Consider the following 27,408-nt stretch of genomic DNA (forward strand, 5'->3'; position numbering starts at 1 on the left):
TACTTTTGTGCCCATTAATCTATCACTAGCATTGCTGTCAGGGACAAAAATGGGATTTGTAATACAGAATACCTCAAAACAATGCACTACAACAAACATGCTATAAATAATAATAATGGCCGAGTTGAAAATGTTCCTCTGTTGGTGACCAGCACAGCTAAATCCCTTGCTCTGGAGTATACTTTGTCCCTATCCATAAAGTTCGTAAGTTACAAGTTTTAAGCAGAAGAGTTTCAAAGGATTTACGAGAAAGTTAATCTACCATGCAAAGACTTTCTGTCCTATAGATTTATACCCCAAAATCATAATATTTTTGGATTATAGAATAAAAGAACACCAAACTCTTAAAGAAATTGCATAAGCAACTGAATAAGCAATATCAACATGTTTTCAAACTATACTTCTGGACAGGAATTCTATCTTTTGCTTGATGTCGCAGAGTGACATTATCAAAGGACATAGGAGATATATAAAAATGCTTAATACAGCATTGGTTAATATTTATACATCCCTAGTTTTATGCTTTGTCCCATCATCCATTTGTTTTCAAATTCACTGTTTCTATGAAAGGTCATGATTGGCTTAGAAATCTGAATAACAAAGCAAATTATTATTTGCCAGTCAAAAATAATTTAGCAATGGTCATATGCAGTTTAGTCAAAGGAAATAAGATAGCTCAATAATACTAAAAGGAAACCTCAAACAGGTAGACTTCAGTCTCACATTTCATAACGCATTCTTGATTTCTTTCTTTTTTTTAAATTTGAGACAGGGTCTTACTCTGTTGCCCAGGTTGGAGTGCAGTGGCACGATCTCCACTCACTGCAACACTCGCCTCCTGGGTTCAAGGGATCCTCCCACCTCAGCCTTCCAAGTAGCCTGGACTACAGGCACCTGCCACCATGCTCAGCTAATTTTTGTATGTCTTTGTAGAGATGGGGTTATACCATGTTGTCCAGGCTGATCTCGAACTCCTAAACTCAAGTGATCTGCCTGCCTTGGTCTCCCAAAATGCTGGGTTTACAGGCATGAGCTACCATGCCTGGCCTTAATTTATTTCTTTAAAAGAAAGAGCAACTTGACATAAACTCTACCTGAAATTCTGTAGTTTCTTAAGTGAGCAATATCTTCTCTCTGCCATTTGGCATAAAAGCTACTCAATGCTATATAATAATATTCAAATCTAACATTGCAAAAGCCTTTTCAAGATAGGTTTTCTTATAACTTTTCAAGAATGGAGACTGAGTTTAGTAGGCATTCAAATATTTGAAAGTTAGATTAATGGAGAAAATAAGTGTTACTTAAAGGGTTATTATTACCAAATCATACCTAACAAAGTACACATTTTATTATCTTAACATCTGACAACAGTGCTTCTTATAGGAAAGAAATACTTTTTGTTTGGGAAAAGACTTGGAAAAGTCTCTTAAGGTAGAAGGTAAGGTTTCATAGCACCAAAAAGAAGGCTAAAAACTGCTCTGCACAAGACAGGGAAATAACTTTTTTCTTTCTCCTAAAAGGGAGAGGGAAGAGCGAGAGGTCTCATGGAGATGGCAGGAGCTCAGAGAGAAGATCAGGAATCTGCAGAAATCACAGGGAGGGTTTTGGCTTCCCCATATGAAACCTTCACATGCAACTGAAGGTTTACGGCAACTATTTCACTCTTGAAGGGTCTGGACACTCAGCTGACTCTTGGGTTAGACATATTAAAATATTACTTCACAAGGGCAGTTGCTGTCAATAATTTATATTCCAGGATATTAATAAAATATCATAGTTACTATATTTTTTATTATTTTCAACAGAAAATTATGTCCTTTTGACTAAAGTAATGATTGAAAAAGAAAAAAAAAAAGTATAGGTCTTCAAAATGAGTAATGCAGAGTAAATGGCATTACAGAGTTCATGGATTTTCTGTTCTCTTAACCAAAAATGGGGGAAAACATCTCAAGCAGAGGCATTTTATACAATAGAATCTGTGAGTACTAAAACATGTACTATACTTCTAGAACCAAATAAATCCTTCCTGAACAAGTCAGAAAGAATTTTCTTTCAATGATAACTGGCAAAATTTAGACACTAGTTTCAATAAAAAGATACCATTAACTGAAAACCTGGAAATACTTAACAGAAGATTAGAAACAGACTGAATAGATAACAATTGTGCTAACAGATTTAAGAATATTTCTGTATAATCTGCTCTTCAGAATTTATCCTCGAATAGCTAGGAAGACCCCTTGAAACAGCACTTTCACATAGCAATAAGGAAAACACAAATTTTAAAAACAGCAACAAGTCAAGAAGAGGTAGAAAATCTATGGCCTTATTTCTCTTTGTCTTCTCTAACAACAAAACACAAATTTGCTTTTGGTGGCTTAAGATGATTCTAAATCCTTCAGTTATTTAAAAATTATAGTCCTTAATGCCTTCAGAAGCAGAAGTCCCCATATGATCAGTGTCAAAAGGAAAACTATAGGCAATATAGCTCTTCAAGTCAACGAAGTAATCAGTGGCACCAGGACATACAATCTTACATGACCAGAACAGAGGGTAACTTAAAATGGCGGTGAGTGATGGTCAGGATGGAGGAATATTATAAACACATATAATTCTAGATTTATTCTAGAATTATCTGCATATTAAAGACATAACCATTTTAGTAATGTAATTTTACTAGGCTACAGACTTTCTAATTATAGTATGTTTAGACATAAGACTCATTGTTCTTCAAAACCAGTTGCCACAAACAACTCAAGGGCTTCGAAGATAAGGTTACTTTTTGAGGGAGAATTGACATTCAACAGATGCCTTTGGTTTGCCCATTAAATTCAGGGCAAATAAGAACAGGTAAATATTTTGAGATATGGCTGCTGGCTATCTGCAACCCAGGAGGTTATTAGATTCAGAGCTTGAAGGCTATAGTAAATAGGAGGCTGTGGAAATCGGGGAACTCTCTTCCTCCACCTGCCTTTAACGGCAAGTATCCCCAGTTCTTCAGGATTCTCTCATGGGCCCTCTCTCTCTCCTTTCTCTCCTCTGGAATCTCATCTACTTCAAAGGCCTCAATTTCCAACTACACTTACTCTCCAAGTCTCTATCTTCAACCCAAATTGGCATTTTGTGACTTTATACTGGAAATCTCAGTACCAATTTATAATCATTACCATAAATTCACCACATTCTAAACTGAACTCATTTTTCCTTCTCCCATTAAATGTTTTTCTTTTTCTGCTTCACTAACTAGTTGATATCACCAATTCACCTGATCAGCAGAGCCAAAAATCTAAGCATTATCCTTCCTTTCCTCAATACCTGCTTTCTATATAGTCACCAGTTCTGTCAATTTATTCTCCAAGCCTATTGATATGGCCCTAGTTTAATCCTTCTCTGTCCCTGGCTACAGTTTCCTACCGTGTCCTTCAGTCTTAACCCTCTCTACTCTGAGCTAATGTGGCTCTAAGAACGCTTACTGCTATTCTGCACACCCTCCCCACTCTCAGCATACCAGTCCTTATGCTTCAAATGTCCTCCACCCGTAAATACACACACAAACCTAGCAACTTGGTTTTTCATGCAGACTTTCTTATAAGGGAAAAATATACTAACTCTATGGGGACCAAAATATGTAGTCCACTTGGCAGCTGTACTGTATATTAAGACCACACATCCTGGCTTATTTATCATTCTTTAATGTGTTTTATTAGTGTATCATTTTCTCAGGACCTTATCAACTCAGTACAGCAAGAAAACTTCAGTTTCCAGACCTACACAATTGAAGAGGAGATACCACTGCCCTGTGAAACTTTTCCTGAGCAAAAGGAACCAGCTCTTTGACACTGAAAGCAAAAATCAAAACATTTTAGTGAAATTCATGACTTTACTGAACAATAAAACAAATGAAACTAGCACTCAGAAGGTTTCTAAGACGAGCCAATAATGGTAAATAATTTATGATAAAGACACAAGAGCCTTCTGTGTTTCAAATGAAATGCATATGATAAAGAAATATGTTCTCAATTCTGTTGCGAATCAATCTTTCCTAATAATAATAGTTAGCTGATAGTACTTAGTAGGTGCCAGGCATCATGTTAAACGCTTTCTGTGTATGATCACCTCCTTTAATCCTCACAATTCCATGAGGTGAATGCTATTACTGTCATCATTTTACAGACAAGAAAATTAAGGCTTAGAGGTTAATTACTTGTCCATATGAAGAGCCAGGAATCGAACCCAACTATGTTTTTCCAAAGCTAGGGCCTTCACCCTCTGAGCTTTACTAGCAAGGGACTGGAGTGTGAGGATAGGGAGTGTGTGTGTAGTTTGCAAAAGTCTCAGATAATTCTACCACAATCCTATGTCTCTACTCCACTTTTTAAAAACACTTAGTGGTTACTAAATACAGAAGAAGAAGAAAAAAACCAAGTAATCTGCTCCCCTTAACCATTTGTTCTTGAGCGATTTATATTTGCTTTTAGAAATGACTTATCTGGTTCCAAAGTTGGGTGTATTTACAAGAAGGCAGAATAATCTGTGTGTGTGCTGTATGTACATCACATGATTCTTAATAAGACAACTCCAAATCTGACTTTGGTTCTGTTTTTAAGTGGGTAATTCTACAATACCAAGAAAATAATATAGATGTATTACCATAAATTGGGAATCATTCTGTTACTTGTTTTGACCTGCTAAAAGCAGTAAATGGAACATAGATTAAAAAATAAATCTCTATTCCAATAAATTAAGTCTACCTCTATCTTAGCATCTTGCAAATGACAGGCATTCAATAAATATCTGTTAAATGAATGAATCAGGCGGTAGTCAAATTACATCCTTGTAGTCTATAGTAGGGAGGAACATGAACTACATAAGAACATGAGACTGTTAGAATACATGGAAATGGAAAGCTTTCTTAGCCTAATTTACAAAAGTCTACACAGGTCTCTCATGGGTTTCAGTAAAGGTATGTGTACGTGCAGGGCTATACTAACTAAGCCCATTGGTTACTTTGAAGGTGCAAACATTCCCTAGAGATGGGACTGACAACATGGTGGCAAAAATACCACAAAATCTTTAACACTTTTCTTTTTTTGCTTTTGTCGGTTTTCCATAGTTTTTTTTTTTTTTTTTTTTTTTTTTTTTTTTTTTTTTTGAGGCGGAGTCTCGCTCTGTCGCCCAGGCTGGAGTGCAGTGGCGCGATCTCGGCTCACTGCAAGCTCCGCCTCCCGGGTTCCCGCCATTCTCCTGCCTCAGCCTCCCGAGTAGCTGGGACTACAGGCGCCCGCCACCACGCCCGGCTAATTTTTTGTGTATTTTTAGTGGAGACGGGGTTTCATTGTGTTAGCCAGGATGGTCTCGATCTCCTGACCTCGTGATCCGCCCGTCTCGGCCTCCCAAAGTGCTGGGATTACAGGCTTGAGCCACCGCGCCTGGCTAGTTTTCTTATTTTAAAAAAACATTGATGGTAAGATGTTTTCCTCCTGAAGTTAATATATGATAATGAGGAAAGTCCAATAAACTGCCATGGGAGGAAAAAAAAAGTCCTTAGATAGGCTGGACAGAAAATAATTTGATGACTCAGCATCATTACTAAGAATAGCAATTACTGTATTATAATATAATGACTACAGTGATATCCTCCAGGATTATAAACTTTTAAAGAGCCTTTTCTGGGTGATGTAGCCAAGATGGCAAAATAGAAAATGACCCGCTTTTATCTGTCCCCCAACAAGCCTGCACCCATCCACAGTTAAAGAGCTCTTTCTCCGGGTACTAAATAATCCCAAATTGCTAATTTTTAAAAAGATTTTAAGCCCATTTCTAATTTTGTTTCCTCCCTCACTGTGAGGCTATCAACTATTACACTTTACTGTTGCTAGCTTGCCTCTCCCCTTTCTAACTTGCTGTTGGCTGAGAAACCAGATAACCAGGTTATCAGAACACCCATAAGGTGCCTGTTTGACTGAACTCCAGGACCTGTTTTTCTGCCCTTGGCTGGGTTCCCAAGTACCGCTTTCTTTCATCCCTCCAGCACCAGGGATTTAGCTGGCTTTCTCTTCCTCCTTTGGCACTGTCGGCAAGTGCTTTTCTCACCTGGTATTCTTTTACCTAGCCTAGCTATGAATACACTCTGTCCTTTCTTAACTGTCTCCCAAGAAAAGACAGCTCTTCCTCTATTCTTTTGTGAAATTGTACTGATAACTGCTAAGGGAAATATAAGGTGGATTACAAGTACGGAAAAAAGGTTTAGGAAATCTTAACATTCCTCATCGTAATTTTTGCTCTTAACCCATTTATGACTACTGTTGCATTATTGGAATGCTAAACTTGTGGGAGTCATATCATACTGCTCAAGGTCATCGCCAAGGTCTAATTTTTCACACAAAAAAATTTGCAAACTGTGGCATAAATGGGTTAATCAGTGTTTACTGACTCCCTTTCTTGGATGATCCCAGAAGATGGCCGCCCACTAGTCATTTCTCCCTCACTACGCTGCAAGTTCCTCAAAGGAAGGGATCTTATTTTTGTATGTCCAAAACCTAACAGCAACTGACACACAGCCGTCTTGCAAAATACATACCTACTACCTAGAAGCTTAATCATTAAAAATATCAATACACTGAATTACAGAAGTAATTTAATGAACAAAGTCGATGTTAATACATTTTCAATACAACATCAACTAAATGAATTGCCTTGAAAAACACAGTTAAGCTAAGATTGAATATTCTAAAGAAAAACACTTATGTGCTTTATGAAAAACTCTGCATAAAAGGGTCTGGTGTTAAAAGGGTGCTTTATCATTTTTATAGCAATGACACACTATACACTTTTCTGTAATAACTAAAAAGAACTAGTTGTCAGTCTCATAGGAAAGCCAAAACTGAACATTCATTTGGCTCATTGCTTAGTTTTATCACCATTTCCACTAAGAGCATTTGCAGCTGATCATGAATGCATTTAAAATAAGCCCCACATCAAATGAGAAGTGATCAGATATCTTCTTTTAAAAACTCACAATTGCTAATAAAAGCTTCATGTGTACTCTTTCAATTTTGTAACTAAAAATAAAACAAAGGCAAATTCAGTGGTTTGGCCTAGTACTGGCTGAGAAAGTTAAGAATGGTTGAAATGTTTTTTTAGTTGTTAAATTACAGGCTTTGGGAACAGTAGTAGCATCTGAGAGGCATTTTAGTTGGTTTCTAGTCTCCTCCTCCTCCTTTCTTCCTCCAGACAGTGTGCTCTTTCTTTTTTTTACTTTTCTTCCCCGAGACAGAGTCTTGCTCTGTCGACCAGGCAGGAGTACGGAGGCGCAATCTCGGCTCACTGCAACCTCCATCTCCCGGGTTTAAGCAATTCTCCTGCCTCAGCCTTCAGAGTAGCTGGCATTACAGGCGTGCGCCACCATGCACAGCTAATTTTTGTATTTTTAGTAGAGATGGGTTTTCACCACATGTTGGCCAGGCTGGTCTCGAACTCCTGACCTCGTGATCCACCCACCTGGGCCTCCCAAAGTGCTGGGATTACAGGCGTGAGCCACCATACCCGGCCGATGGTGTGCTCTTTCTTAACCAACAAGCTTCCTTTTGCTTCAACTTATACCACTGGCCTGAATAACCCCAAAGAAGGATGCCTATGGTGGAAAGCAATAAGAGCAGAGAGCAGAGATTTGATGCTTGGACCCCAAACATGATATACTTTACAAAAATGATGAATGTTTAGCAATCAATTTTCTAAATTGACTTGCACTTTAAATATAAAGAGGCAGTTACGTTCTTCTGAAAAGGTCACACCACCATGTGGAATAGGGATGCGCAAATTCAGTCGTCAACTGTGGGCCTCACTCCATAGGCATGCCCCCCATTATCCTCTTAAACATCCTTTCTTTCCTGAGACAATTCCATACCACATCTTTTCTCACTTATCTCTGACCCTCTATCTGTTCTTCATTTCTCTTATTCTCATTCCTCCCAACGATAAATCCATGTAATCTATAGCTAGCTTTTGCTCTAACCTGAGAATTATGGACAACCATAATCTGTTACGCACTTGAACACTTGTTGATCATAGTGTAAATTAGTAATCCTCTTAGAGAAGGAACTGGGTGGCTGGAAGACAGAAAAGAGAGAGAAACTTACTTTTTATCATATACCTTTCAATTTTTCTACCATGTGTATATGTATACCCAGTTAAAAAGTAATTAAATACAACTCAACAGTCCTCTTCCTGCCTTCTCTAAACCTTGCTCTGTTAATTATCCCTATCCTCCATCAGTTTCACCTTCTTCTTTGGCTTATTAAACAAGCTCAAGTTCTTTTATTTTATTAAAATCTACCATTAAAGAAACCCCTACTTTTCCCAAGTCTTCGAGTTCCCCTCTACCCCCTCTGTCCTTACCCAGGCTTCTTCAAATACTCTCATTTTGTCTTTCCCACCTCTCATTCATCCCTCAACCCCACTACAATCTGATTTCTTCCGAAACCACCCACCTTGGGTCATCAACAGTCCCTGCTAATCAATCCAGTTATGACGTCTTAATTGTTACCTTATATCATCTCCGGTTTATACTGTTGACTGCTCCCTATTTCAACTTCCCCTTCCTTGGCTCTCCTGGAGAGAGAGATCTTACAATGCTCATTCTCAAACTCCTCACTGGATCATCCCATTCCCTGCCCTTGATCCTTAAATTTTAGTGTTTTCCAGAGTTCCAACTGTGACCACATTTTGTATTGTTCTTGTTGTAGTTGCTCTTTCATTACCTTTTTGCCAACTAACTACTACCACAGATTAAATTATTTTTTAGTGTTAGTGACTCCCAATCTGGCTCTTCAGACAGACTTCTTGACTCCACTCAAATTTCCCACAGGCTGACTATGATCCACTGAATACTAGATTCGTCTATCCCTCATCCTGCCACGTTCAATCCATTAACGAATCCTGTACACACTACCACCGATATATACCTCAAATCTACTCACTTTTCTCCATCCTCTCTTCCACCATCCTAGTTCAAACCACCATCATCTCTTAGGCTAGGAACCAACAAACCTCCTAACAGGGCTCGGCTCCATGCTTAATCATGGCCTTAAACAGGGTTCTTCTCCATTCTCTATAAGCAGCAAGAATAGTGTTTTTAAAGCTAAACTCCTTCTTTAAAAAATCCAGGGCGGGCACAGTCGCTCACGGCTGTAATCCCAGTAGTTTGGGAGGCCAAGGCAGGCAGATCACTTGAGTTCAGGAGTTCGAGATCTGCCTGGACAACATGGTAAAACCCCATCTCTACAAAAACATACAAAAAGTAGCGGGCATGGTAGCACGGGCATGTATTCCCAGTTACTTGGGAGCCTGAGGCAGGAGAATCGCTTGAATCCGGGAAGCAGAGGTTGTAGTGAGCCGAGATCACACCACTGCACTCCAGCCTGGGTGACAGAGCGAGACTGCATCTCAATAAATAAATAAATAAATAAAATGAAATTAATTAAATAAATAAATACATAAACAAATAAAAATAAAAATAAAATAATACTTTAAAAATCCAAAGGTTCTCATAGTACCAACAATAAAACCACACCTCTCATCACAGTCTGTGAGGTCTGGCCTAGTCTGGTCCCTGCCTACTTCTCCTCCTTCATCTTGTACCAGTCTCCTCCTTGCTCATACTCAGCCACAGAGACACAGACCTTTTGTTACTTCTTTTAATTCCTCATCACACTCTGTTAACTCTGGGCCTTTGCAACTGTTGTTCACTGTACCTGGAATACTCTTTCTCTCTTGTTCTCTATATGCCAACTACTTCTCACATTTAAGTCGCAGCTTAAAACTTACCAGTGTACTTGATCTAAAGTAGCCTCCTTTGCCCACCTTTGTTCTCTAACTCAGCATCTAGTTTGTTTCTTTCACACATAAATTACAAAAATTGTAATATATTTGTAATAATATACAAAATTGTATGTGTGAAAGAAACAAATTGGATGCTGAGTTAGAGAACAAAGGTAGGCAGAGGAGGCTACTTTTTCTTGAAAGGAAAGAGAGGCTGCCATCTTCTCCCTCCTCCTTGCTGATCAGAAGAGGAATATAAAATGTCAGAAGCTCAAGCAACTCCATAAATAATTAGTGTTGAAATGAACTATTAGCTAAACTGGTGGGGGAATTCTTTCACCATTAACATGCATAATTCATCAACTCCATTGTTACACAATACAGTATAACACTCTTAAATTAGACTCTATTTAATCATTCCTTCCTATTTTGTGCCTTGTCAAAAAGCTTTCTAAAAAGAAAGAACTCAAAGTTTGGCAAATACTGACAGATAAATATAGATAGGCTCCAAAGACCTCAAGGATCTTTACAAAATGAATTAGTTCCACTGCTATACCACCAGCAGACTTTGTACGCTCATTTTCTAGCATGAATAAACAACAATACAGGGTAAACAGGGTATCTTCAAGAGGTTATGTGAGTCAGTAGTAAAGCTAAGAATAAAGCTAGAACATTACTTATAACATATGTAAATATTAAGCAGCCAGTTGAAAAAGAAAATTTCAATACAGTGACCTCAATTAACAACTGGTCAAACAGCTGTTCATTGAACAGTTTTCAACAAATGCCACTTGAATTAAACCAAATGTACTAAAAAAAGATAAACAGTAGTACACAGCAGCCTCTGCCCAAAGGGAGGTTAAAGATGTAAGAAGTCTAAGCTCCAAAAGGGAGAGCTCTAATGGTCTGGATTAGATCTAATATCCAATGAGCTAAGAAATCTAAGAAAATAAGATGCTACCAGATAATAAATATTTGATGAGTGTTACAACAGAATTGTTAGGAGAGAGCTCTCTTCTAGCTGAAGTGGTCTGGCTTCACACAGAATGTAAGATTTAAGTGGACTCCTTAAGGAGGAAAAGATTTGGATAGTTGAGGAGAGTATCTGGTAGAAGAAAATAATAATGATAATATCCAACAGCAAGTAGCAGACACAGCCAGGTTGGCAGCAGTATACGACCAATTTGAGTGGGAAGAATTATGCAGAAGGTATTTGGAGATTTAAATTTGACTAGTTGAGATTAAGAAGTCTCAACTTGATCCTGCAGGGAACACATTTCTAAATAGAAGTGACATTTGGAGAAATAAATGTAAATGCAGGATGCAGGATAAATTTTGGGAATGGAGAGATTAGAGACAAAAATAATTAGAAAATTTTATCACATTTACACATTGATTATATTAATAAAGGTATAAACTAGGTGAAAGGAAATTATAAGAAGGATTTACGGGTTTGTGAGATAGTGAAAATAGGACCTGTTGGGGCTAGATGAACTTTTTCCTTTCCTAAAAGATAACTACATCTGGCATATGCCTCAATTATTCAGGCTTGAAACCTTACAACTTCTCTTGCCCCTCACTCCCTGAGAATTCTCTTCCCCAGACAGTTGCCCCTCCCCGCAAACTAGCTCTCCAACTTCCCCAACCACACAACATATTCCAGCCAAAAGAAAGGACTGCATTTACTAGCTTCATAGACACACCAGGAAATTCTCAGTCCTGTAACTCTGTCCATGCTATTTCTTCTAATTTTAATGTCCTCTCCCCATTATACATATGCAAATTCTAGCCATGCTTCCCACGCCAGCTCAATGCCACTTTTCCCAACAGGCCTTCACAGAAACCCCAACTTGAAGGAGGTATTGCCTCCCAACACTTTCTGCTCTTCTCTAAAACACTTTTTAAAACCTTAGAGCTGTTCCTTATCTCCTCTGACAAACTATATACCTCTTACAGCAAACACACTTATTTTTGTATTACTCTGCCCTCTTTTCACAAATAAAGATCTAGATAAATATCATATAGCAACAGCACAGTGTAAAGACTCTGAAGACAGACTGAGTTTGAATCTTAACTCTGCTGCCTGTTAGCAATGTGATCTTGGACAAGCTACTTAACCTCTCTGTGCTTCAGTATGTTTACGTATAAAATGAACAGTAGGTATTTCAAAAGGTTGTCAGAGAATTTGGCTTACATCTGTGTCAGCACCATAAAAGTGTCTATTAAACACATAAGATCACTTTTTATGGTGGAAAAATACTGACTATTCTGATAGTTGTAGAAAGCTTTATGATCTATATAAGGAAAAGCAAAATGTCAAAATAAAGACAGCCTCTGGGTACAAACAGCTATATACAAATTCTTTCTATATCTATATCTATGTGATTCTATATCTTCTTATGTATACTCTAAGGGTTAGCTGTGCCCTTTATAATCTTATATTAACAGTGGCTCTGTTTCAGTTAGACATTTCAATATTCTGGGAAAACTGTTAGTTCTGCGTCCTGTGGCACTAGCTACCTTGGTTACCTTGTCTCCAGTCTTATTACCTTTCATTTATCCTTTACAAGTCTAAGTCTTTCTAAAATGCAAATCTAATGCTTTTCCACTGCTACAAACCACCTCCATCCCATCTTCCTTAGGATAAAGTTTAAGTCCCTTGGCATCTCACGTAAAATCTTCCTAATCCAGCCCCAGCCTCATCTCCAGTTTCATTTCTCTCAACATTTATCTCCTCACCAAAAAACCTCAATCACCTAAACACAGCTTAAAGGCTTCGTGCATGTCTACCTCCATCACCTAACCACAGCTTAAAGGCTTTTTGTATGTCAATCCTTTTGCCTAGAACACCTATTTGTCAGTTTGCTAGGGGTTCCACAAAAAAATACCACAGCCTGGGTGGCTCCAACAACAGAAATTTATTTTTTCACAATTCTAGAAGCTGGAAGTCCAAAATCAAGGTATTGGCAGGTTGGTTTCTCCTGAGGCCTCTTTTCTTGGTCTTCCTAATGAACCCTCACATGGTCTTTCCTTTGTGTGTGCAACTCTGGAGTCTCTTTTTGTGTTCAGATTTCCTTCTTATAAGGAAAACTGTCAGACTGGATTAGAACCCACCCTAATGGCTTCATCTGAACTTAATCACCCCAAAGCCCTGTCTCCAAATACGGTCACATTCTGAGGTTATGGGTGTTAGGGCTTCAACATAATTTTGGGAGGACACAATTCAGCCCATAATATCCCCTTCCCCTTTTCCGTGCCCAGGCTAATTCCCATTTTTTTTCCCAAGACTGGTCCAAGCCTTCCTACTCCAGGCTAACTTCAGTGTTCCTTCTCTGCACTCTCAAAGTACCTCTGCAAGCTGTGATTCTATTGCTCAACACACCATGTTAATTGTCTCTTTCCTTCTTCAAACTACATTCCTTAAGGGCAAAGACTAAATTCCTAGCATTGGCACAGTGTGTGGCACACAGAAGGTGTTTAACAAAGATTTGATCATTGAAGGGAAATGAAAGAAAGAACATGAACCTTGAAGTACGACAAACGTGGGTTCAAATCCTGGTTCCACAGTTTACTTATCTGTGACTCTGGGCAAGTCATTAAATGCTGAACTTCCATTTTAAATAAAGTAGTTATAAAGACAAATGACCTACTTATAATGAAAGCACCCAGCTGTGTAGGTGCTCAATAACTGTTAGACTACAGATTTTGATCTTGTCTGCTGTGACACTCAATACTACCATTTAGTAGCTGCATGACCTTTGGTATATTTACTATCCTCTCTTTGCTTTAGTTGCCTATGTATAAAAATACCTCAGTACTATTGTGAGGATAACTTAATATAGGTAAAAGATTATCTAGCACAGGCCGGGCGCGGTGGCTCAAGCCTGTAATCCCAGCACTTTGGGAGGCCGAGACGGGCGGATCCCGAGGTCAGGAGATCGAGACCAGCCTGGCTAACACGGTGAAACCCCGTCTCTGCTAAAAAAATACAAAAAACTAGCCGGGCGCGGTGGCGGGCGCCTGTAGTCCCAACTACTCGGGAGGCTGAGGCAGGAGAATGGCGTGAACCCGGGAGGCGGAGCTTGCAGTGAGCTGAGATCCGGCCACTGCACTCCAGCCTGGGCGGCAGAGCCAGACTCTGTCTCAAAAAAAAAAAAAAAAAAAAAAAAAAAGATTATCTAGCACATAGTATTATATGTTTCCTATTATTATAAGAACACTGCAGATCTTAACAGATAATGACTAAACTATGAATAATTTAGTTCCTTTAATTACTAAGTCATTTAAATGTGAATATTACCTTTTTGCCTCCTATTTCTTACTAACTAAACAGGATGATAACTAAAGAGGTTCAAAACTGGTACAGGTGATATAATCAGAGCTCAAAATAAACATGAAATAAGACATTATCTGTCTCATTCCTTATATTGGTATTTAGCATATTTGGGGCACTAAAACAAAGAAACTTTCAGTGGAGAATAACACTTCTCCGCTCATATTTTAATTTTTTTTAGAGATGGCATCTCACTGTCACTCAAGCTGGAGTACAGTGGTGCCATAATTGCTCAAGGGATCCTTTGATCTCAGCCTCCCAGGTAGCTGGGACTACAGGCGCAAACAACCACACCCAGCTATTTTTTATTTTTATTTTTGGTAGAGATGGGGTTTTGCTATGTTGAACAGGTTGGTCTCAAGCCATCCTCCTGCCTTGGGCCCTCAAAGTGCTGCGATTACAAGTGTGAGTCACCATGCCCAGCAGGGTCATATTTTTATTTGCAGACTCACAAAACCTGTTAACTGGAAAGAACCTTTTGATAAAAGTCCAGTCTTATAATTTCTTACATAAGTGAGATGGATTTGGAATGGGCTTTTAGGGGCTTACTAAGCAGTTCAGTAAGAAATGGGAATTGTAGGCAGAGAGAATCAGTTTGCTCAAAAGTACTAAAGCAGGGGTTCAGGACTTATTCCAGATGTCCAAGGTGTGTGTTGGAACCAGTCTTAGACAATAACACTGGACAATCCTCTTTAACCACTCAACCTTTAAAGTCTGTAATTTCTGAAGTACGTATTAGTTACCTGATCTGTGACTTTGAAGCAAGGCAGATCTAGATTTAAATCTCCCCTTGTTACATAAGCAAGTCTTTGAGCCTCAGATTAGTGCGATAGGTTTGTTGAAGTGATTGAGCTAAAGTATGAAGAGCTCCCACCTGGGGTGCCTGGCAGATTGCAAATACTAAAATGTTGGTTCTGTCTTTTCTTTTTTTGAGACGGAATTTCGTTCTTGTTGCCCAGGCTGGAGTGCAATGGCTCGATCTTGGCTTACCGCAACCTCTGTCTCCTGGGTTCAAGCGATTCTCCTGCCTCAGCCTCCTGAGTAGCTGGGATTGCTGGCAGGTGCCACCATGCCTGGTTAATGTTTTTTTTTTTTTTTTTGAGATGGAGTCTCGCTCTGACGCCCAGGCTGGAGTGCAGTGGTGCAATCTTGGCTCACTGCAACCTCCGCCTCCCGGGTTCAAGCAATTATTCTGCCTCAGCCTCCCGAGTAGCTGGGACTACAGGCACGTGCCACCACGCCCGGCTAATTTCTGTACTTTTAGTAGGGAAGGGGTGTCACCATATTGGCCAGACTGGTATATATATATTTTTTTTTTTTGCAGTAGAGATGGGGTTTCTCCATGTTGGTCAGGCTGTTATTGAACTCCCAACCTCAGGAGATCCGCCCACCTCGGCCTCCCAAAGTGCTGGGATTACAGGCATGAGCCACCGCACCCGGCCAAATGTCGGTTATTTCTAACAAACCTCTTCCATCATATGAATAAGTCTGCAAGATAACAAAAACACTGTCTTTCACATGGTATGTGTTTGTTAAATGTCTGAGACTTGTTGGACATCACTTAATTTTAAAAATAGAAAGCTGGGGCTGGGCACGGTGGTTCACGCCTGTAATACCAGCACTTTGGGAGGCCGAGGCAGGTGGATCATGAGGTCAAGAGATCGAGACCTTCCTGGCCAACATGGTAAAACCCCCTCTCTACTGAAAATACAAAAATTAACTGAGCGTGGTAGTATGCGCCTATAGTCCCAGCTACTCTGGAGGCTGAGGGAGGAGAATCGCTTGAATCCAGGAGGCGGAGGTTGCAGTGAGCCGAGATCACCCCACTGCGCTCGAGCCTGGAGACAGAGCGAGAGTCTGTCTTAAGAAAAAATAAATAAATAAATAAATAAATAAAAAGAAAACCTGGAATAACTGCTGGGATGATAAAGTGTCTTCATCCCTGACCTTTCTCACTACCAAATGTCCTTCACAATTTGTTTTTAAGTGTCATGTCACCACCATTAACCTGCTATTTGGAGACTACTGTACCTCAGACTTCCAAGTCAACAGCAAAGATCTAAAGGTCGGGAAAATTTACGGAGACCAACAACTGAAAGTGTTCCTTTTGTTCCTATGGTCCGTTCCATCAACTTGATGAATTTCCTGTGAAGTTACTTTTTTCTTTTTTTTTTTTTTTTTTTCTGACGTAGAAACAGCAGGTCTAAGCAAAAGGTGAATGAGCAAGTAACTGAACTTATCCCTATTATTATGACGCAGATTTTTTTTTTTTAAGTTGAAAGACTATTTTTGGGCTGGTACTAAAAAGGACATGTGCCAAGATCTATTACTTAGGCTTCAAACGAAAGTCAGTCGTTTTTGTTTTTCAAGATATGTGGCATCTGGCTCAAAATCAATTGCAAGAAAAGCCCAACTCTATTTGACCCAGAAAGAGCTCTTTCCAATACCCTCTCCTCCCACTTACATCACAAATGGCGACTGAGGCTTAAGGTTTAATGCCCGACCCTAAAGCCACTCATCCTAAAAGACGGGGCTCCAGATGGATGCTGTCTGGCAGAGGATAAGGCGCTATGAGAAGCTGCCAAGCCTCAGATGTGCAGCTGGGCTGAATCCCGACGCCAGCGCCCAGCGCCCATCACTTTGCACCCACACTTAGGAAACAACCCACTCCTCACCGCGGGACCCGGACCCAGCCCTCCAGCACCCAGCCTCCGGCTCCGTCGTGGGCGCGTGACCTCCGGGGACCGGAGGAGCTCAAGACAAGGAGGTCCCTCCGCCTTCCGGGGAACTTGTCAAGGGCAAGTTCGGATTGTGCACGGATAGCTTACTCACTGGAGTGGCTCGGCATCCTCTGTCTTCCGCCCGCGCTTCCTCAGGAAGCCCCTAATGCAGCGGCAGCCCGAGAGCAGCAGCCGAAGTTGCCGCCGCTGCTCCCACTGCCAGCAACCGCCCGGGCGTGGCACGGACAGGCGGGCGACTTCACAACATCATCACTCGGCGACCTAGGTTCTGCGGCGACACCAGGTCGTTGGCAGCCCCTACACAATTGGGGAAGCCAAAGGAGACCCACTCTCCCAGCGGCCTCCACGGCCCCAGCGCAAGACCTGCTGGGAATTGTAGTTTCCTGCCCGCCCCGCCCCAAGCTCGAAGGCCCCGCCTTCTCGGGGCCCAGCCCCAGGGAGGGAGGCGGGGCCGCGACCCCGGCGCGGGTGGGGCGAATGCGTTCCCAGCGGGTAGCCTGGGTCTGGGGCAGAGTTCCAAGCCCACGGCCCCGGTCGCGGCCTCGCCGCCCTCCCGCGCCCCGCGCCGGGAGCGGGCCTAGAACGCTCGCCTAGCCCCTCCGCGAGCAGGGCTCTGGCGCCCGCCCCTGTCCGCACAGCTGGCAGCCTGAAGAGAGTCGCTGGCCGTGGTCGCCGCTAGGGTAACGACGGGAGGCAGGCCCGGGAAGGGAAGGTGTCGGGGCCGGTGGGGGACGTGAGGGAGTGAGCCTTGGTCCGCGCACGCCCGGGAAGCCCGAGGCCAGAACGCGCTAGCCCACCTCCAGGCCGAGCACCGGCGGCTGGCGGAGCCGTGGCAAGAATGCGGCCCGGCGTGGCGAGCGGCTACTGCGCCAGTGCAGGTCGGGCTCAGCGGGTTCCCGGGCCGCGGGTTCTCAGTCCGCCCAGTGGTCCCTGACGGGTTGGCCGTGCCAGGTGCGCGGGCCCAGGCCGCCCGGGCGCCCTCTCCCCGCAGCCCTCACCTTTGGCCGCTCTCTTGGGCTTGGCGAGTTGCCACACCAAAGACACCCTCAGACCCCAGTTCTATCTGCCGCCTTCTGCAAGTTCGCTGCAAAGTCCCCCAGAGCAGGACTAGGAAGGAACCTTTTACAAAATCAAATACTCGAGTGTCGTTTTGTCTTCGGTTTTTCAATTCAACCCTGTGTTTTTCCCTGCTGGGTCTGTTGTCAAGTACCTTTTCCCCAAAACTTAATGAGGATGTGTAACACGGCGCCTTCCTAGCACGGTGCCTGGCACACAGTAGGCGCTCAGTAAAGATTTGTTGAAAGCATGAGTCACTAAGCTTGGAAAATTCTCCCGAGCTGTGCGTCGCTATGATCTTTGTTAAGATTTTACAGGTTCCCAAGATCACTTTGAAAATTACAGTAGTTTTAAAGCTCAACAAAGACAGTTACATCGGGTCATTTTTGCATTCCCTGTAACAGTGGCCTCTGTTGAATGCCTAAATTAACTCAAAGCCTGTGTTCTGTAAGAAGATGCGACCTTTGATTTCTACAGAAAGTGTTAATCTTTCAGATTAAAGTCTTCACATGAACGATTCTATTATGGAACAAACTGAAATTACTTATAAAGCTTTATTGTAATTAGCGTTTTAGATACAAGTGCAAGGGACTGCACTGATGTACTTGTGAATACACTCCGAAATAGAGGTCTCTTAAATATGACTTTTTTTTAAGAAAGGGTATATATTCATGTCTCGTGAAAGAGCATGCCAGAGAAAATTATAATAACAGCAAATCCCCCACCCCCACCCCTTTGCTGGGTGCAGCTGCTGCCTTGACCTCAAAATGTCTTGTAAAATTATCTCTTAGTAGTCTGGTGTATCTAAGGCAAAAATCTCTGAGATTAAACCACTCTATAGGGACAACCCTTTTATTACTAACAATTCTTAACAGATTGTGTCTGTTTCTTCTGAGCTTTTCTGAAAAAGAAAGAAAAAGACAACGTAATGGAGTTTCACATTATTAAGACAAAATCAGTAACAACTTGCTGACATTGAGTGAAAAAAGCAAGATACAAAATCATGATAACCAGAAAATTTGGTTAAGCATGACATCCATAACCCTTTTGCTTGTGAGAAGGTCAGCTACAAGTGGCCAGGGCCTTGTCCGCCCTTATTACCAGTGGGTGTCCACAGTGCCTGACCCATGGTAGCCATTCATTAAACACTTGTGTAATGATTACTTGGCTGTTACAGATTAACAGTGTATTGACTGTGGGTGTGTAGTTTCTTCGTTTACTTGGGTATCTCCTTAGAATAGATGACTCTAGGGAATTTTACTGGGTCAAAAGGTATGAATATTTTCATGGTTATTGAAACATTTTACAACCTGATTTCCAAATAAGCCTTATTGTTTTGTACTGCCTTCAGTACATTTGAGTGTACCTTTCAAAGCATAGTTCAAGCTGATACAGTGTTTGCTAATTAGGGGGCACTTTGAGATGTAACTCATTTGATCTCATTCACCCTGGAAGGTTGGCAGGGCAGGCATTGCTTTTCTCCTTTTGTAGCACATCTAACTCCAGTGCCTTAAATTGATCACAACCTTTCAGGCTAAATGATCACAACCTTTCAGGTCCATCTTCCTCCCAATCTCTACCTTTGGTTCACAGTTAACATCCTGAATAAATTCACCTCTTTCTTTAGCAGTAAAATTGGACATTGTTTTATAGTTTTTATGGTTTACAAAATCTTCCCTTTCTCATTCTGCTCACATGTTTGTAGATGAGTTCATCAAATTTGGGGACTTAATTAAAATGAAATAATGAAGCACAATTTAGATGAAAGAGATGGTGTTGGTTAGATGTAAAGAAATACTCTGAACCCACAAACTTACAAGATTGCCACCCTTTCTATTAGTAAAGGTCTGGAAACCGTGGATGGTGCTTTTGTACCTCCTTGAATTAATTTCCTAGTCTGTTACTCTGATTCTCTCCCATATTTGCTGGTCAGGGACCCCAAATGATTTAGGAGGTAATTAATCCAATAAGAAAGAGCTTTGGAAAGTCTCAGAGTTTAGTTATAATATGTGGAACCATTGAAAATTCTTGGGGTTTATTGTAAGTGACACCGTTTATATCATAAAGTGGGCCAAAAAATTGGTTTTCTATATTGCTTTCAAATTTGCTCAGTGTTATTTAAAAAACAAACAAAAAACAGTATAGAAAAGATAGGGAAGGAGAAATGCAAATATATTGAGGCTTTGGAAATATTTAGAACCTCTTTTCGTTTTCACTCTGCTTCTTTGTTTTCATGTCAGATCCCAAATAATGTTCAGTAAAAAATAAATGCTCTTTAAAGATACTTTTCAGGAACGTCTCCTCGTGTCAAGGAGTAGCTGCCTAAATATTGAATATAGAGGAATAGCTGCCTAAATATTGGATGGGTTTAAGGCAACTAGTTCTTTTAGGAACTTTTATGTGAATCTAAATTATTTTGCTTTTGTTTTTTATAGTAGGATATATCTGCATCTTGAAAGGAAGATAAAACAAAAGCCTTCTTTGGAATAGATGGATTTTTGTCACTTTCTGTATGAACTAAAGCGATTCAATGTCTCTTTTGGTAAGTTTTTGTAAATATAGATCTGATTTTGTTCTGTTAGAGTAGTTGGATGTTAATGCCAAGCCATAATAAAAGGGATATTCTGATGGGATATTCTTATGCTCTGAGATATTGTTTTAACCTGATTGACTTCTGGACTTGGGAAATGAATTACATTCCATTGAGTTTTTCTTTCATAAAGAACTTCTCGTATACTTCAATATGCTCATTATTCTAATCCTTTGTCCCATATCTACTTTTTCTCATAGGTGTTACACTTCGATATGCCACCCACACCAGTTAGCTATGCCTTATCTTTTAAATCTTTCAAAAATTCCTTTTACAAATTTCCATCTGACCAAAAGCAAGCCAAACAGTATTAAAAATAACCCCTTTGACTTAACCAAAAATAAAATCATTTGGATCAAGTATAATATGAGGTATAGCTGCCAACTGGTTTTTTATTTGTATTTAGATCCATGGTATCTACTTTAGAGTAAGTAGCTTGAGGACTTTCATTCTGTTTAATACATAATAATAATATTTGAATAGGGAATACTTATATTAAAACGTGGCTTTTAAAAAAGTAATGAGTAGACCAAGTGTAGTGGCTCACACCTGTAATCCCAGCATTTTTCAGGGACTAAGACTAGAGGATCAGTTGAACTCGGGAGTTCAAGACCAGCCTAGGCAACATAGTGAGACCCTGTCTGTATAAAATATTAGCCAGATGTGGTGTTACATGTCTGTAGTCTCAGCTAGTCAGAGGGTTAAGGTGGGAGGATTGCTTGAGTGAGGGATGAAGGCTGCAGTGAACTGTGATCATGCCAGTGCATTCCAACCTGGGTGATAGAGGGAGATCCTATCTCAAAAAAAAAAAAAAAAAAAAAAGATGAGTATATTTGTATGATGATTTATAATTTACAAATACTTTCATATATTTCTTTCATAGTTTCACATTGTGGAAGTTTAGCAGGGCATGTGGCATTATCCTCATTTTCAGTTTGTCCAAGATTGCAAAAAATTGGAGCTGGACTCATACCTGCCAATCTATTCTATCAGTTACCAAGGCTGAGAGGCAGAACTATGAAGTTAGAAGACCGTATTGTTAATAATATGGAAAATACATAATACAATTACTTATATGTTTAAAGTAAAGCTTTACCACTTGAAAGAGAAGCTTTATATATCTGGAAAATACATGGAGGTGAAATGTCTTATTCTCTAAAGGAGAGATCAGCAAGCTTTTCTGTAAAGGCCAGATAGTATTTACAGACCCTTTGGTCTTTGTTACAGTTACTTTTCTGCTGAAGTACTAGCATGAAAGCAGCCATAGGCAATATATAAATGAATGAATGTATCTGTGTTCCAGTAAAACTTTATTCACAAAAACAGGTGGTGGGTCAGATTTGGCTCATGGACCATAGTTTGCCGACCCCTACTCTAAAGGATTACTTAAGATTTACAATTTTGTATCAATTTTTCAAGTTGGAAAAGATATAGAAGGGCATTTAGTCTATTCCCCTCATTTGATAGGTGAGGATTCTGAGATTCAGAGGGCTGTGTGTTGCCCAGGGTTTTCAAATTTTGGAAAAAGGATGTCTTAGCTTATTATTCCATAATTATGGGTTTTGTGAAAAATAATAGAATGTGATCATGGGTGATTTATATTGTTAATGATTTTAACTTTAAATCAATTTTTCTGCAATGGTGAAATATTTTAAATTCTTTGAATCGAAATATTTACTTTTTTTCCTAAATGAGAAATTTATGCAATTGGGATAAAGTTGATACTTTTACTTAAGGATTCCTCCCCATTCAAGTTTTACCCTCTATTTGAGAACTAAGAAATGCTGTTTTCAAAGGAGAAATGCAGTTTCTTTATAAGGTCTAACTACTTTTTACTTGGCTATTATGATAATGGACAAAGAAATGATATTCAAAAATGTTCTGTGGGAGCTTTCTTCTGGATGATTTTAAATCATTATACTGCCTGAAAGAAATTAGCCTGTAGATTCTTCATGAGCTATTATGTTCACCAGCATTTGATTGATGCAGTGTGGATATAAAAATGTTTTGAAGGATAAGATATGACTATTTTATGATTTTTATAATATGGGCAGCTAATGAACATGCTAACATTTTTTAGGTGGAGAGAGCAAAAATATCTTCCTTATATTGGCTGGTTTTAGCTGTCTTCGTATTTAATAGTGATCACTTTCTTAGGCTGTGAAAATTTTATATAAAGATGATGCAACAGAAGCCTGCCATATTAGTTTATAAAATGTTTTTTGTATTTTTATAAACTGAGAACATAGATCACAACTCTTATTTTGAAAAAAAAATGGGGTCAATATGTCTTAAATTCTCTTTCATCAAAAAAGTGATGCACATTTTTTAGAGGTAACGGCTCTTTAAATGCTTGAGTGTATTTTGAGGGCTGTGTCAGAGTTCTCCCAAACCACCCTCAGGTTTAGTGATTTGCCAGGAGGACTCAAAGAACTTATCATACAGTCATACTCACAGCTAAGATTTATTAGCAAAAAGGTATAAAGCAAAATCAGCAAAGGGAAAAGGTGTGTGGGGTGAAGTTGAGAGGAAACCAGGCGCAAGCTTTCAAGAATCTTTTCTCAGTGGAGTCCCATAGGATATGCACAGTTCCCCCAGAGGTGTGACATGTGAAATGTTGTCTACTAGGGAAGCTCATTAGAGACTTGGACTTAAGGTTTTTATTGGGGACTTGTCACGTAGGCATGCTCTGCTAGCAAGTAACAAAATTCCAGTCTCCCAGAAAAAAAGCCAGGTGTTCAGCATAAACCATATTATTTGCATGAACGGTTTAGACACAGTGAGCGATTCTTATGAAGGGAACCTCCACAAAATCCCAGTTCCCAGATACTAGCCAAGGGTCAACCTTATAAGCAGCTCTTTTCTAAGAATAGCAGTTAGGCCTGTTGTTAATTCTTCTTTTGCAGTGGTATTAATGGTCGTTATGAAAAATTAAAGCTAAATGTAAAAATACGTAAATACCAAACAATACATAAATGTCCTGCCTAGCTGGTGGATATTTTCAATATGAACAGCAGTAATAATCTTCAAAAACTGTTTTATTATAAATATTATTCACCCTAGGAAGCCATTAGAAACTCTGCAGAGGAATCAGTTGTACAGCTATCTTGACATTGTTAGCATCTATTCTTCAGGGTGAGTTTTACATCAAACAGTGGGAATATATGCCAAATTTTTGTAATAGATTTATAAAGTATACAGACTGTAGGAATTCAAGTTAAAATAATCAGCAGTATAGGCTAACTGGGAAAATGACTAGTTTGATTAGTGAGAAATTCTGACGTTTCTTAAAAGGAAACTTACTTTTAAGTAATTGACTACAAAGTGTTAAGTAGACATAGGTAGACATATCTTAAGAGACTCATTTGAAATTGTACCTTAATGTTTATATAAAAATAAATATCCATAAGATGCTTGAAATGAAAAATTTTGAAATGGTTCACGTCTGTAATCCCAGCACTTTGGGAGGCTGAGGTGGGTGGAACACTTGAGGTCAGGAGTCCAAAACCAGCCTGGCCAACATGGTGAAACCCCATCTCTACTAAAACTACAAAAATTAGCCAGGCATGGTGGCAGGCGCCTATAATCCCAGCTGCTCAGGAAGTTGAGGCAGGAGAATTGCTTGAACCCAAGAGGCGGAGGTTGCATCGAGTTGAGATTGCACCACTGCACTCTAGCGTGGGTGATAGAGGGAGACTCCATCTCAAAAAAAAGAAAGAAATTTTTTCAGATACTGAAAATATCTTGTTATAAAAGCCTCTCATACAATGTGTTTATACTTTTCTTTTGACATACTTTTTCTTCCTAAATAGTATAAGGTCAGCTTCACCCCACTGATTGATGATGTGATAAATCACATGTAGGTGTTACATTTCTTTATTGGCAATAAATAATAATAGAACCATGGGTAAATATGCAGAAAAATGTAAATTGTGATGATAAAAGTAAGTCTCTCTTAATTTGCTTTGAGTTGTAATTAGAGATGTTTATCACCTTTAAAAATAATTATTTTTTCACTCAATATGTGGCTTAATGTGAATAAACATGGTTTCTATACTTAAGAAGATAGCTGAGGATCAAAATAAAAATAATTTTAATGAATACAGCAGAATAATCTTTGGCTAAATATTCAGAAGAAAACCTCAGTGGTGTTGACAGACAGAGTTAAAAATCAACACCAACAGTTAAAATGAATTATTATGACATCAAGAAAAGAGGGCAAGGATCAGCGATAGCACCAAGTGAAATGCTAACATATATGAAGTTTGTCTGCATGCCCAGCCACTTCTCCCTTCTGTTCCACACTGAGTTCCCCCATGATGTGGATCCTGGCTTCAATTCCAGGTTCCTGCATGTTGCCCTTCCTCTCTGCTCCCCACTCTAGTCACTAGACCTTTTTGTATCTACACACCACCCCTGCTTAACTGTAACTTATTTTTCACTTATATAATGCATTTCTGACTTCCAGGATTGTTTCTGCACTTCAAGAACACAAGTTGAATCACTCAGACCTGAAAAACAGTCTGAAACCAGTATCCATCAATACTTGGTAAGGAAATGGTTAGGCTGGATGCAGTGGTTCACACCTGTAATCCCAACACTTTGGGAGGCCAAGGCAGGAGGATCACTTGAGCCTAAGAGTTCGAGACCAGCCTGAGCAACATAGTGAGATCTCATCTTTAAAAAAAAAAAAAAAATGGTTGAGTACAATTAATGCTCTAACTTTGTCTTCTATTCACTTCTGGTTCTCCTCTATTTCTTTTTCTTTACAGTGTCTTTTACTATTTCTCCTTTCTCCTGCCATTTTCCAGGAGTCTATAACTGGCCATTTCTCTTCTTCCTAAAGTGGCTCTTCCTAAGCAGTTTACCTGTTCCTATGACTTAAGTTGTTCAAATTTCAGATTGTCCTGGAGTTACCACAGGTTTCCTGAGGGGACCCTGGCATCAAGCAGAACTGATGCTTCTCAAATTTTTACCTGCAACCCCAGACCCTTTCCTGCAGATTTCAGTTTGTCCTGGGGTTACCACAGGTTTCCTGAGGGGACCCTGGTATCAAGCAGAACTGATGTTTCTCAGATTTTTACCCCAGACTCTTTCCTGGGCAACAGACATGCCTCTAGAATACCTCCGATTGGATTTTTCAAAGGCATCACTACTCAGTTTGAATAAAACCTTAATCTTCTTTTAAACCCACCAACTCATTGTATTTCCTACTTCGGCTAATGAAAAGTCATCCACTGTGTCATCCTAACTAGAAACTTTAGAGTTCTCCTCACACGGCCTCTACCTCTGCCCCCATATTTATTATTCACCAAGTCTTCTGAATCTGTCTCTGAAATGCCCTGGGGTCTATCCCCTATTTCACATGAGCACTGCTACTGCTCAGGTCTCATTGTCTCTCACCCGGGCTCTTGCAGGTGGACTCGTTGCCTCTACTCTCCTAGACACACACATAGTCTTCTCCCACCACTCACATCTGTTCAGTGTTCAGTACTGCTACCAATACAGGCCTGCTTGTGTCGCTTTCCAGCTTTGAAACTTCCATTGGCTTACTAAAGCCTATAGAATAAAGTATGAATTAGCATAATATGAGGGCTCTTAGCTGGTGTAGAATATGTCTTAGTTTCATTCTCTACTTGAAATACTCTTTTTTCTTTTCTGCTTCTGAAATTCTTCCTCATCCATAAAGAATTGGTTCAAATATTGTATCTATGAAGCTTTTCCACTTATACTTTTTATTTGGCTCTGCTTCTGTATATCTTAGATATATCTTAGGATATTTCTTTGGGATCTTTTCTTCTCCTTATTCCATACTTTATATTGCATTTTTTTACTACAGAATGGAACCTACCTTGCAAATGCCTTATTCACTACAAAATGAGTGAATCCCAGTTAATTTTGCTTATAATTTAACCCCCAGCCCTATCTTCAGCTGTCTTTATTTCTGTTATTTGGCTTTTTATTCATTAATACTCTAGTCTTCTGGTTACCTGTCTCTTCATAAAATAGGACGTAGTATCTGAGGGGGTTTTTTTTTTTAATTGGAGTACTTAGAAGGTGTATATATTTATGGGGTACTTGAGATATTTTGATACAGGCATATGATATGTGATAATTACATCAGGGTAAATGGGTTATCTATCACTTTAAGCATAAATCATTTCTTTGTGTTATAAACATTCCAATTATACTTTCAGTTATTTTAAAATGTACAATAAGTTATTGTTGACTGTAGTCACTCTGTCATGCTATCAAATACTAGATCTTATTCATTCTATCTAACTATATTTTTGTACTCATTAACCATCTCCAGTCTACCCACCCCTTCTTGGCCTCTATTCTCTAGCTCCATGAGTTCAGTTGTTTTAATTTTTAGCTCCCACAAGTGAGTGAGAACATGTGAAGTTTGTCTTTCTGGGCCTGCCATATTTCACTTAACATAATGGTCTTCACTTTCATCCATGTTGTTGCAAATGGTAGTATCTCATTCTTTTTTATGGCTAAATAATATTCCATTGTACGTATGTACCACATTTTCTTTATCCATTCATCTGTTGATGGACATTTAGGTTTCTTCCAAATCTTGGCTATTGTCAATAGTGCTGCAATAAACATGGATGTGTATATATCTCTTTGATATACTGATTTCTTTTCTTTTGGATATATACCTATCAGTGGGATTGCTGGATCATATGGTAGTTTTTTGTTTTTTGTTTTTAGTTTTTTGAGGAACCTCCATACTGTTCTCCATAGTAGTTGTACTAATTTGCATTATCACAACAGTATATGAGGGTTCTCTTTTCTCCATATCCTCACCAGCATTTGTTATTGCCTGTCTTTTGGATAAAAGCCATTTTAACTAGGGTGAGATG

The 27,408-nt window shown here is 39.6% G+C and overlaps 2 protein-coding genes across 8 annotated transcripts in view; one reads left to right on the top strand and one right to left on the bottom strand.

Moving 5' to 3' along the window:
• Nucleotides 1-17,090, bottom strand: part of TRAK2 (trafficking kinesin protein 2) — a 76,271-nt gene extending 59,181 nt beyond the window's left edge. For 4 of the 6 annotated variants that reach the window (XM_074009745.1, XM_005573926.4, XM_074009748.1 and 1 more), the window contains exon 1: nt 16,982-17,090. The gene's annotated coding sequence lies outside the window, so the exon portion shown is untranslated. Of the gene's footprint in view, nt 1-16,824 lie in introns of all 6 variants that reach the window. The other 2 variants (XM_074009747.1, XM_074009742.1) reach the window with 1 other exon arrangement.
• A 310-nt stretch (nt 17,091-17,400) lies between these two features.
• The window catches only part of STRADB (STE20 related adaptor beta), a 29,450-nt gene continuing 19,442 nt past the window's right edge, over nt 17,401-27,408 (top strand). The window contains exons 1-3 of one of the 2 annotated variants that reach the window (XM_074009750.1): nt 17,401-17,768; nt 20,382-20,488; nt 25,005-25,085. In XM_074009750.1, the coding sequence (XP_073865851.1) occupies nt 20,477-20,488; nt 25,005-25,085 (93 nt within the window). In that variant the 5' untranslated portion in view covers nt 17,401-17,768; nt 20,382-20,476. The remainder of the gene's footprint in view (nt 17,769-20,381; nt 20,489-25,004; nt 25,086-27,408) is intronic. The other variant, XM_005573924.4, reaches the window with a different exon arrangement.

This window comes from Macaca fascicularis, chromosome 12 (assembly GCF_037993035.2).
Source record: "Macaca fascicularis isolate 582-1 chromosome 12, T2T-MFA8v1.1".
Lineage (NCBI taxonomy): Eukaryota > Metazoa > Chordata > Mammalia > Primates > Cercopithecidae > Macaca > Macaca fascicularis.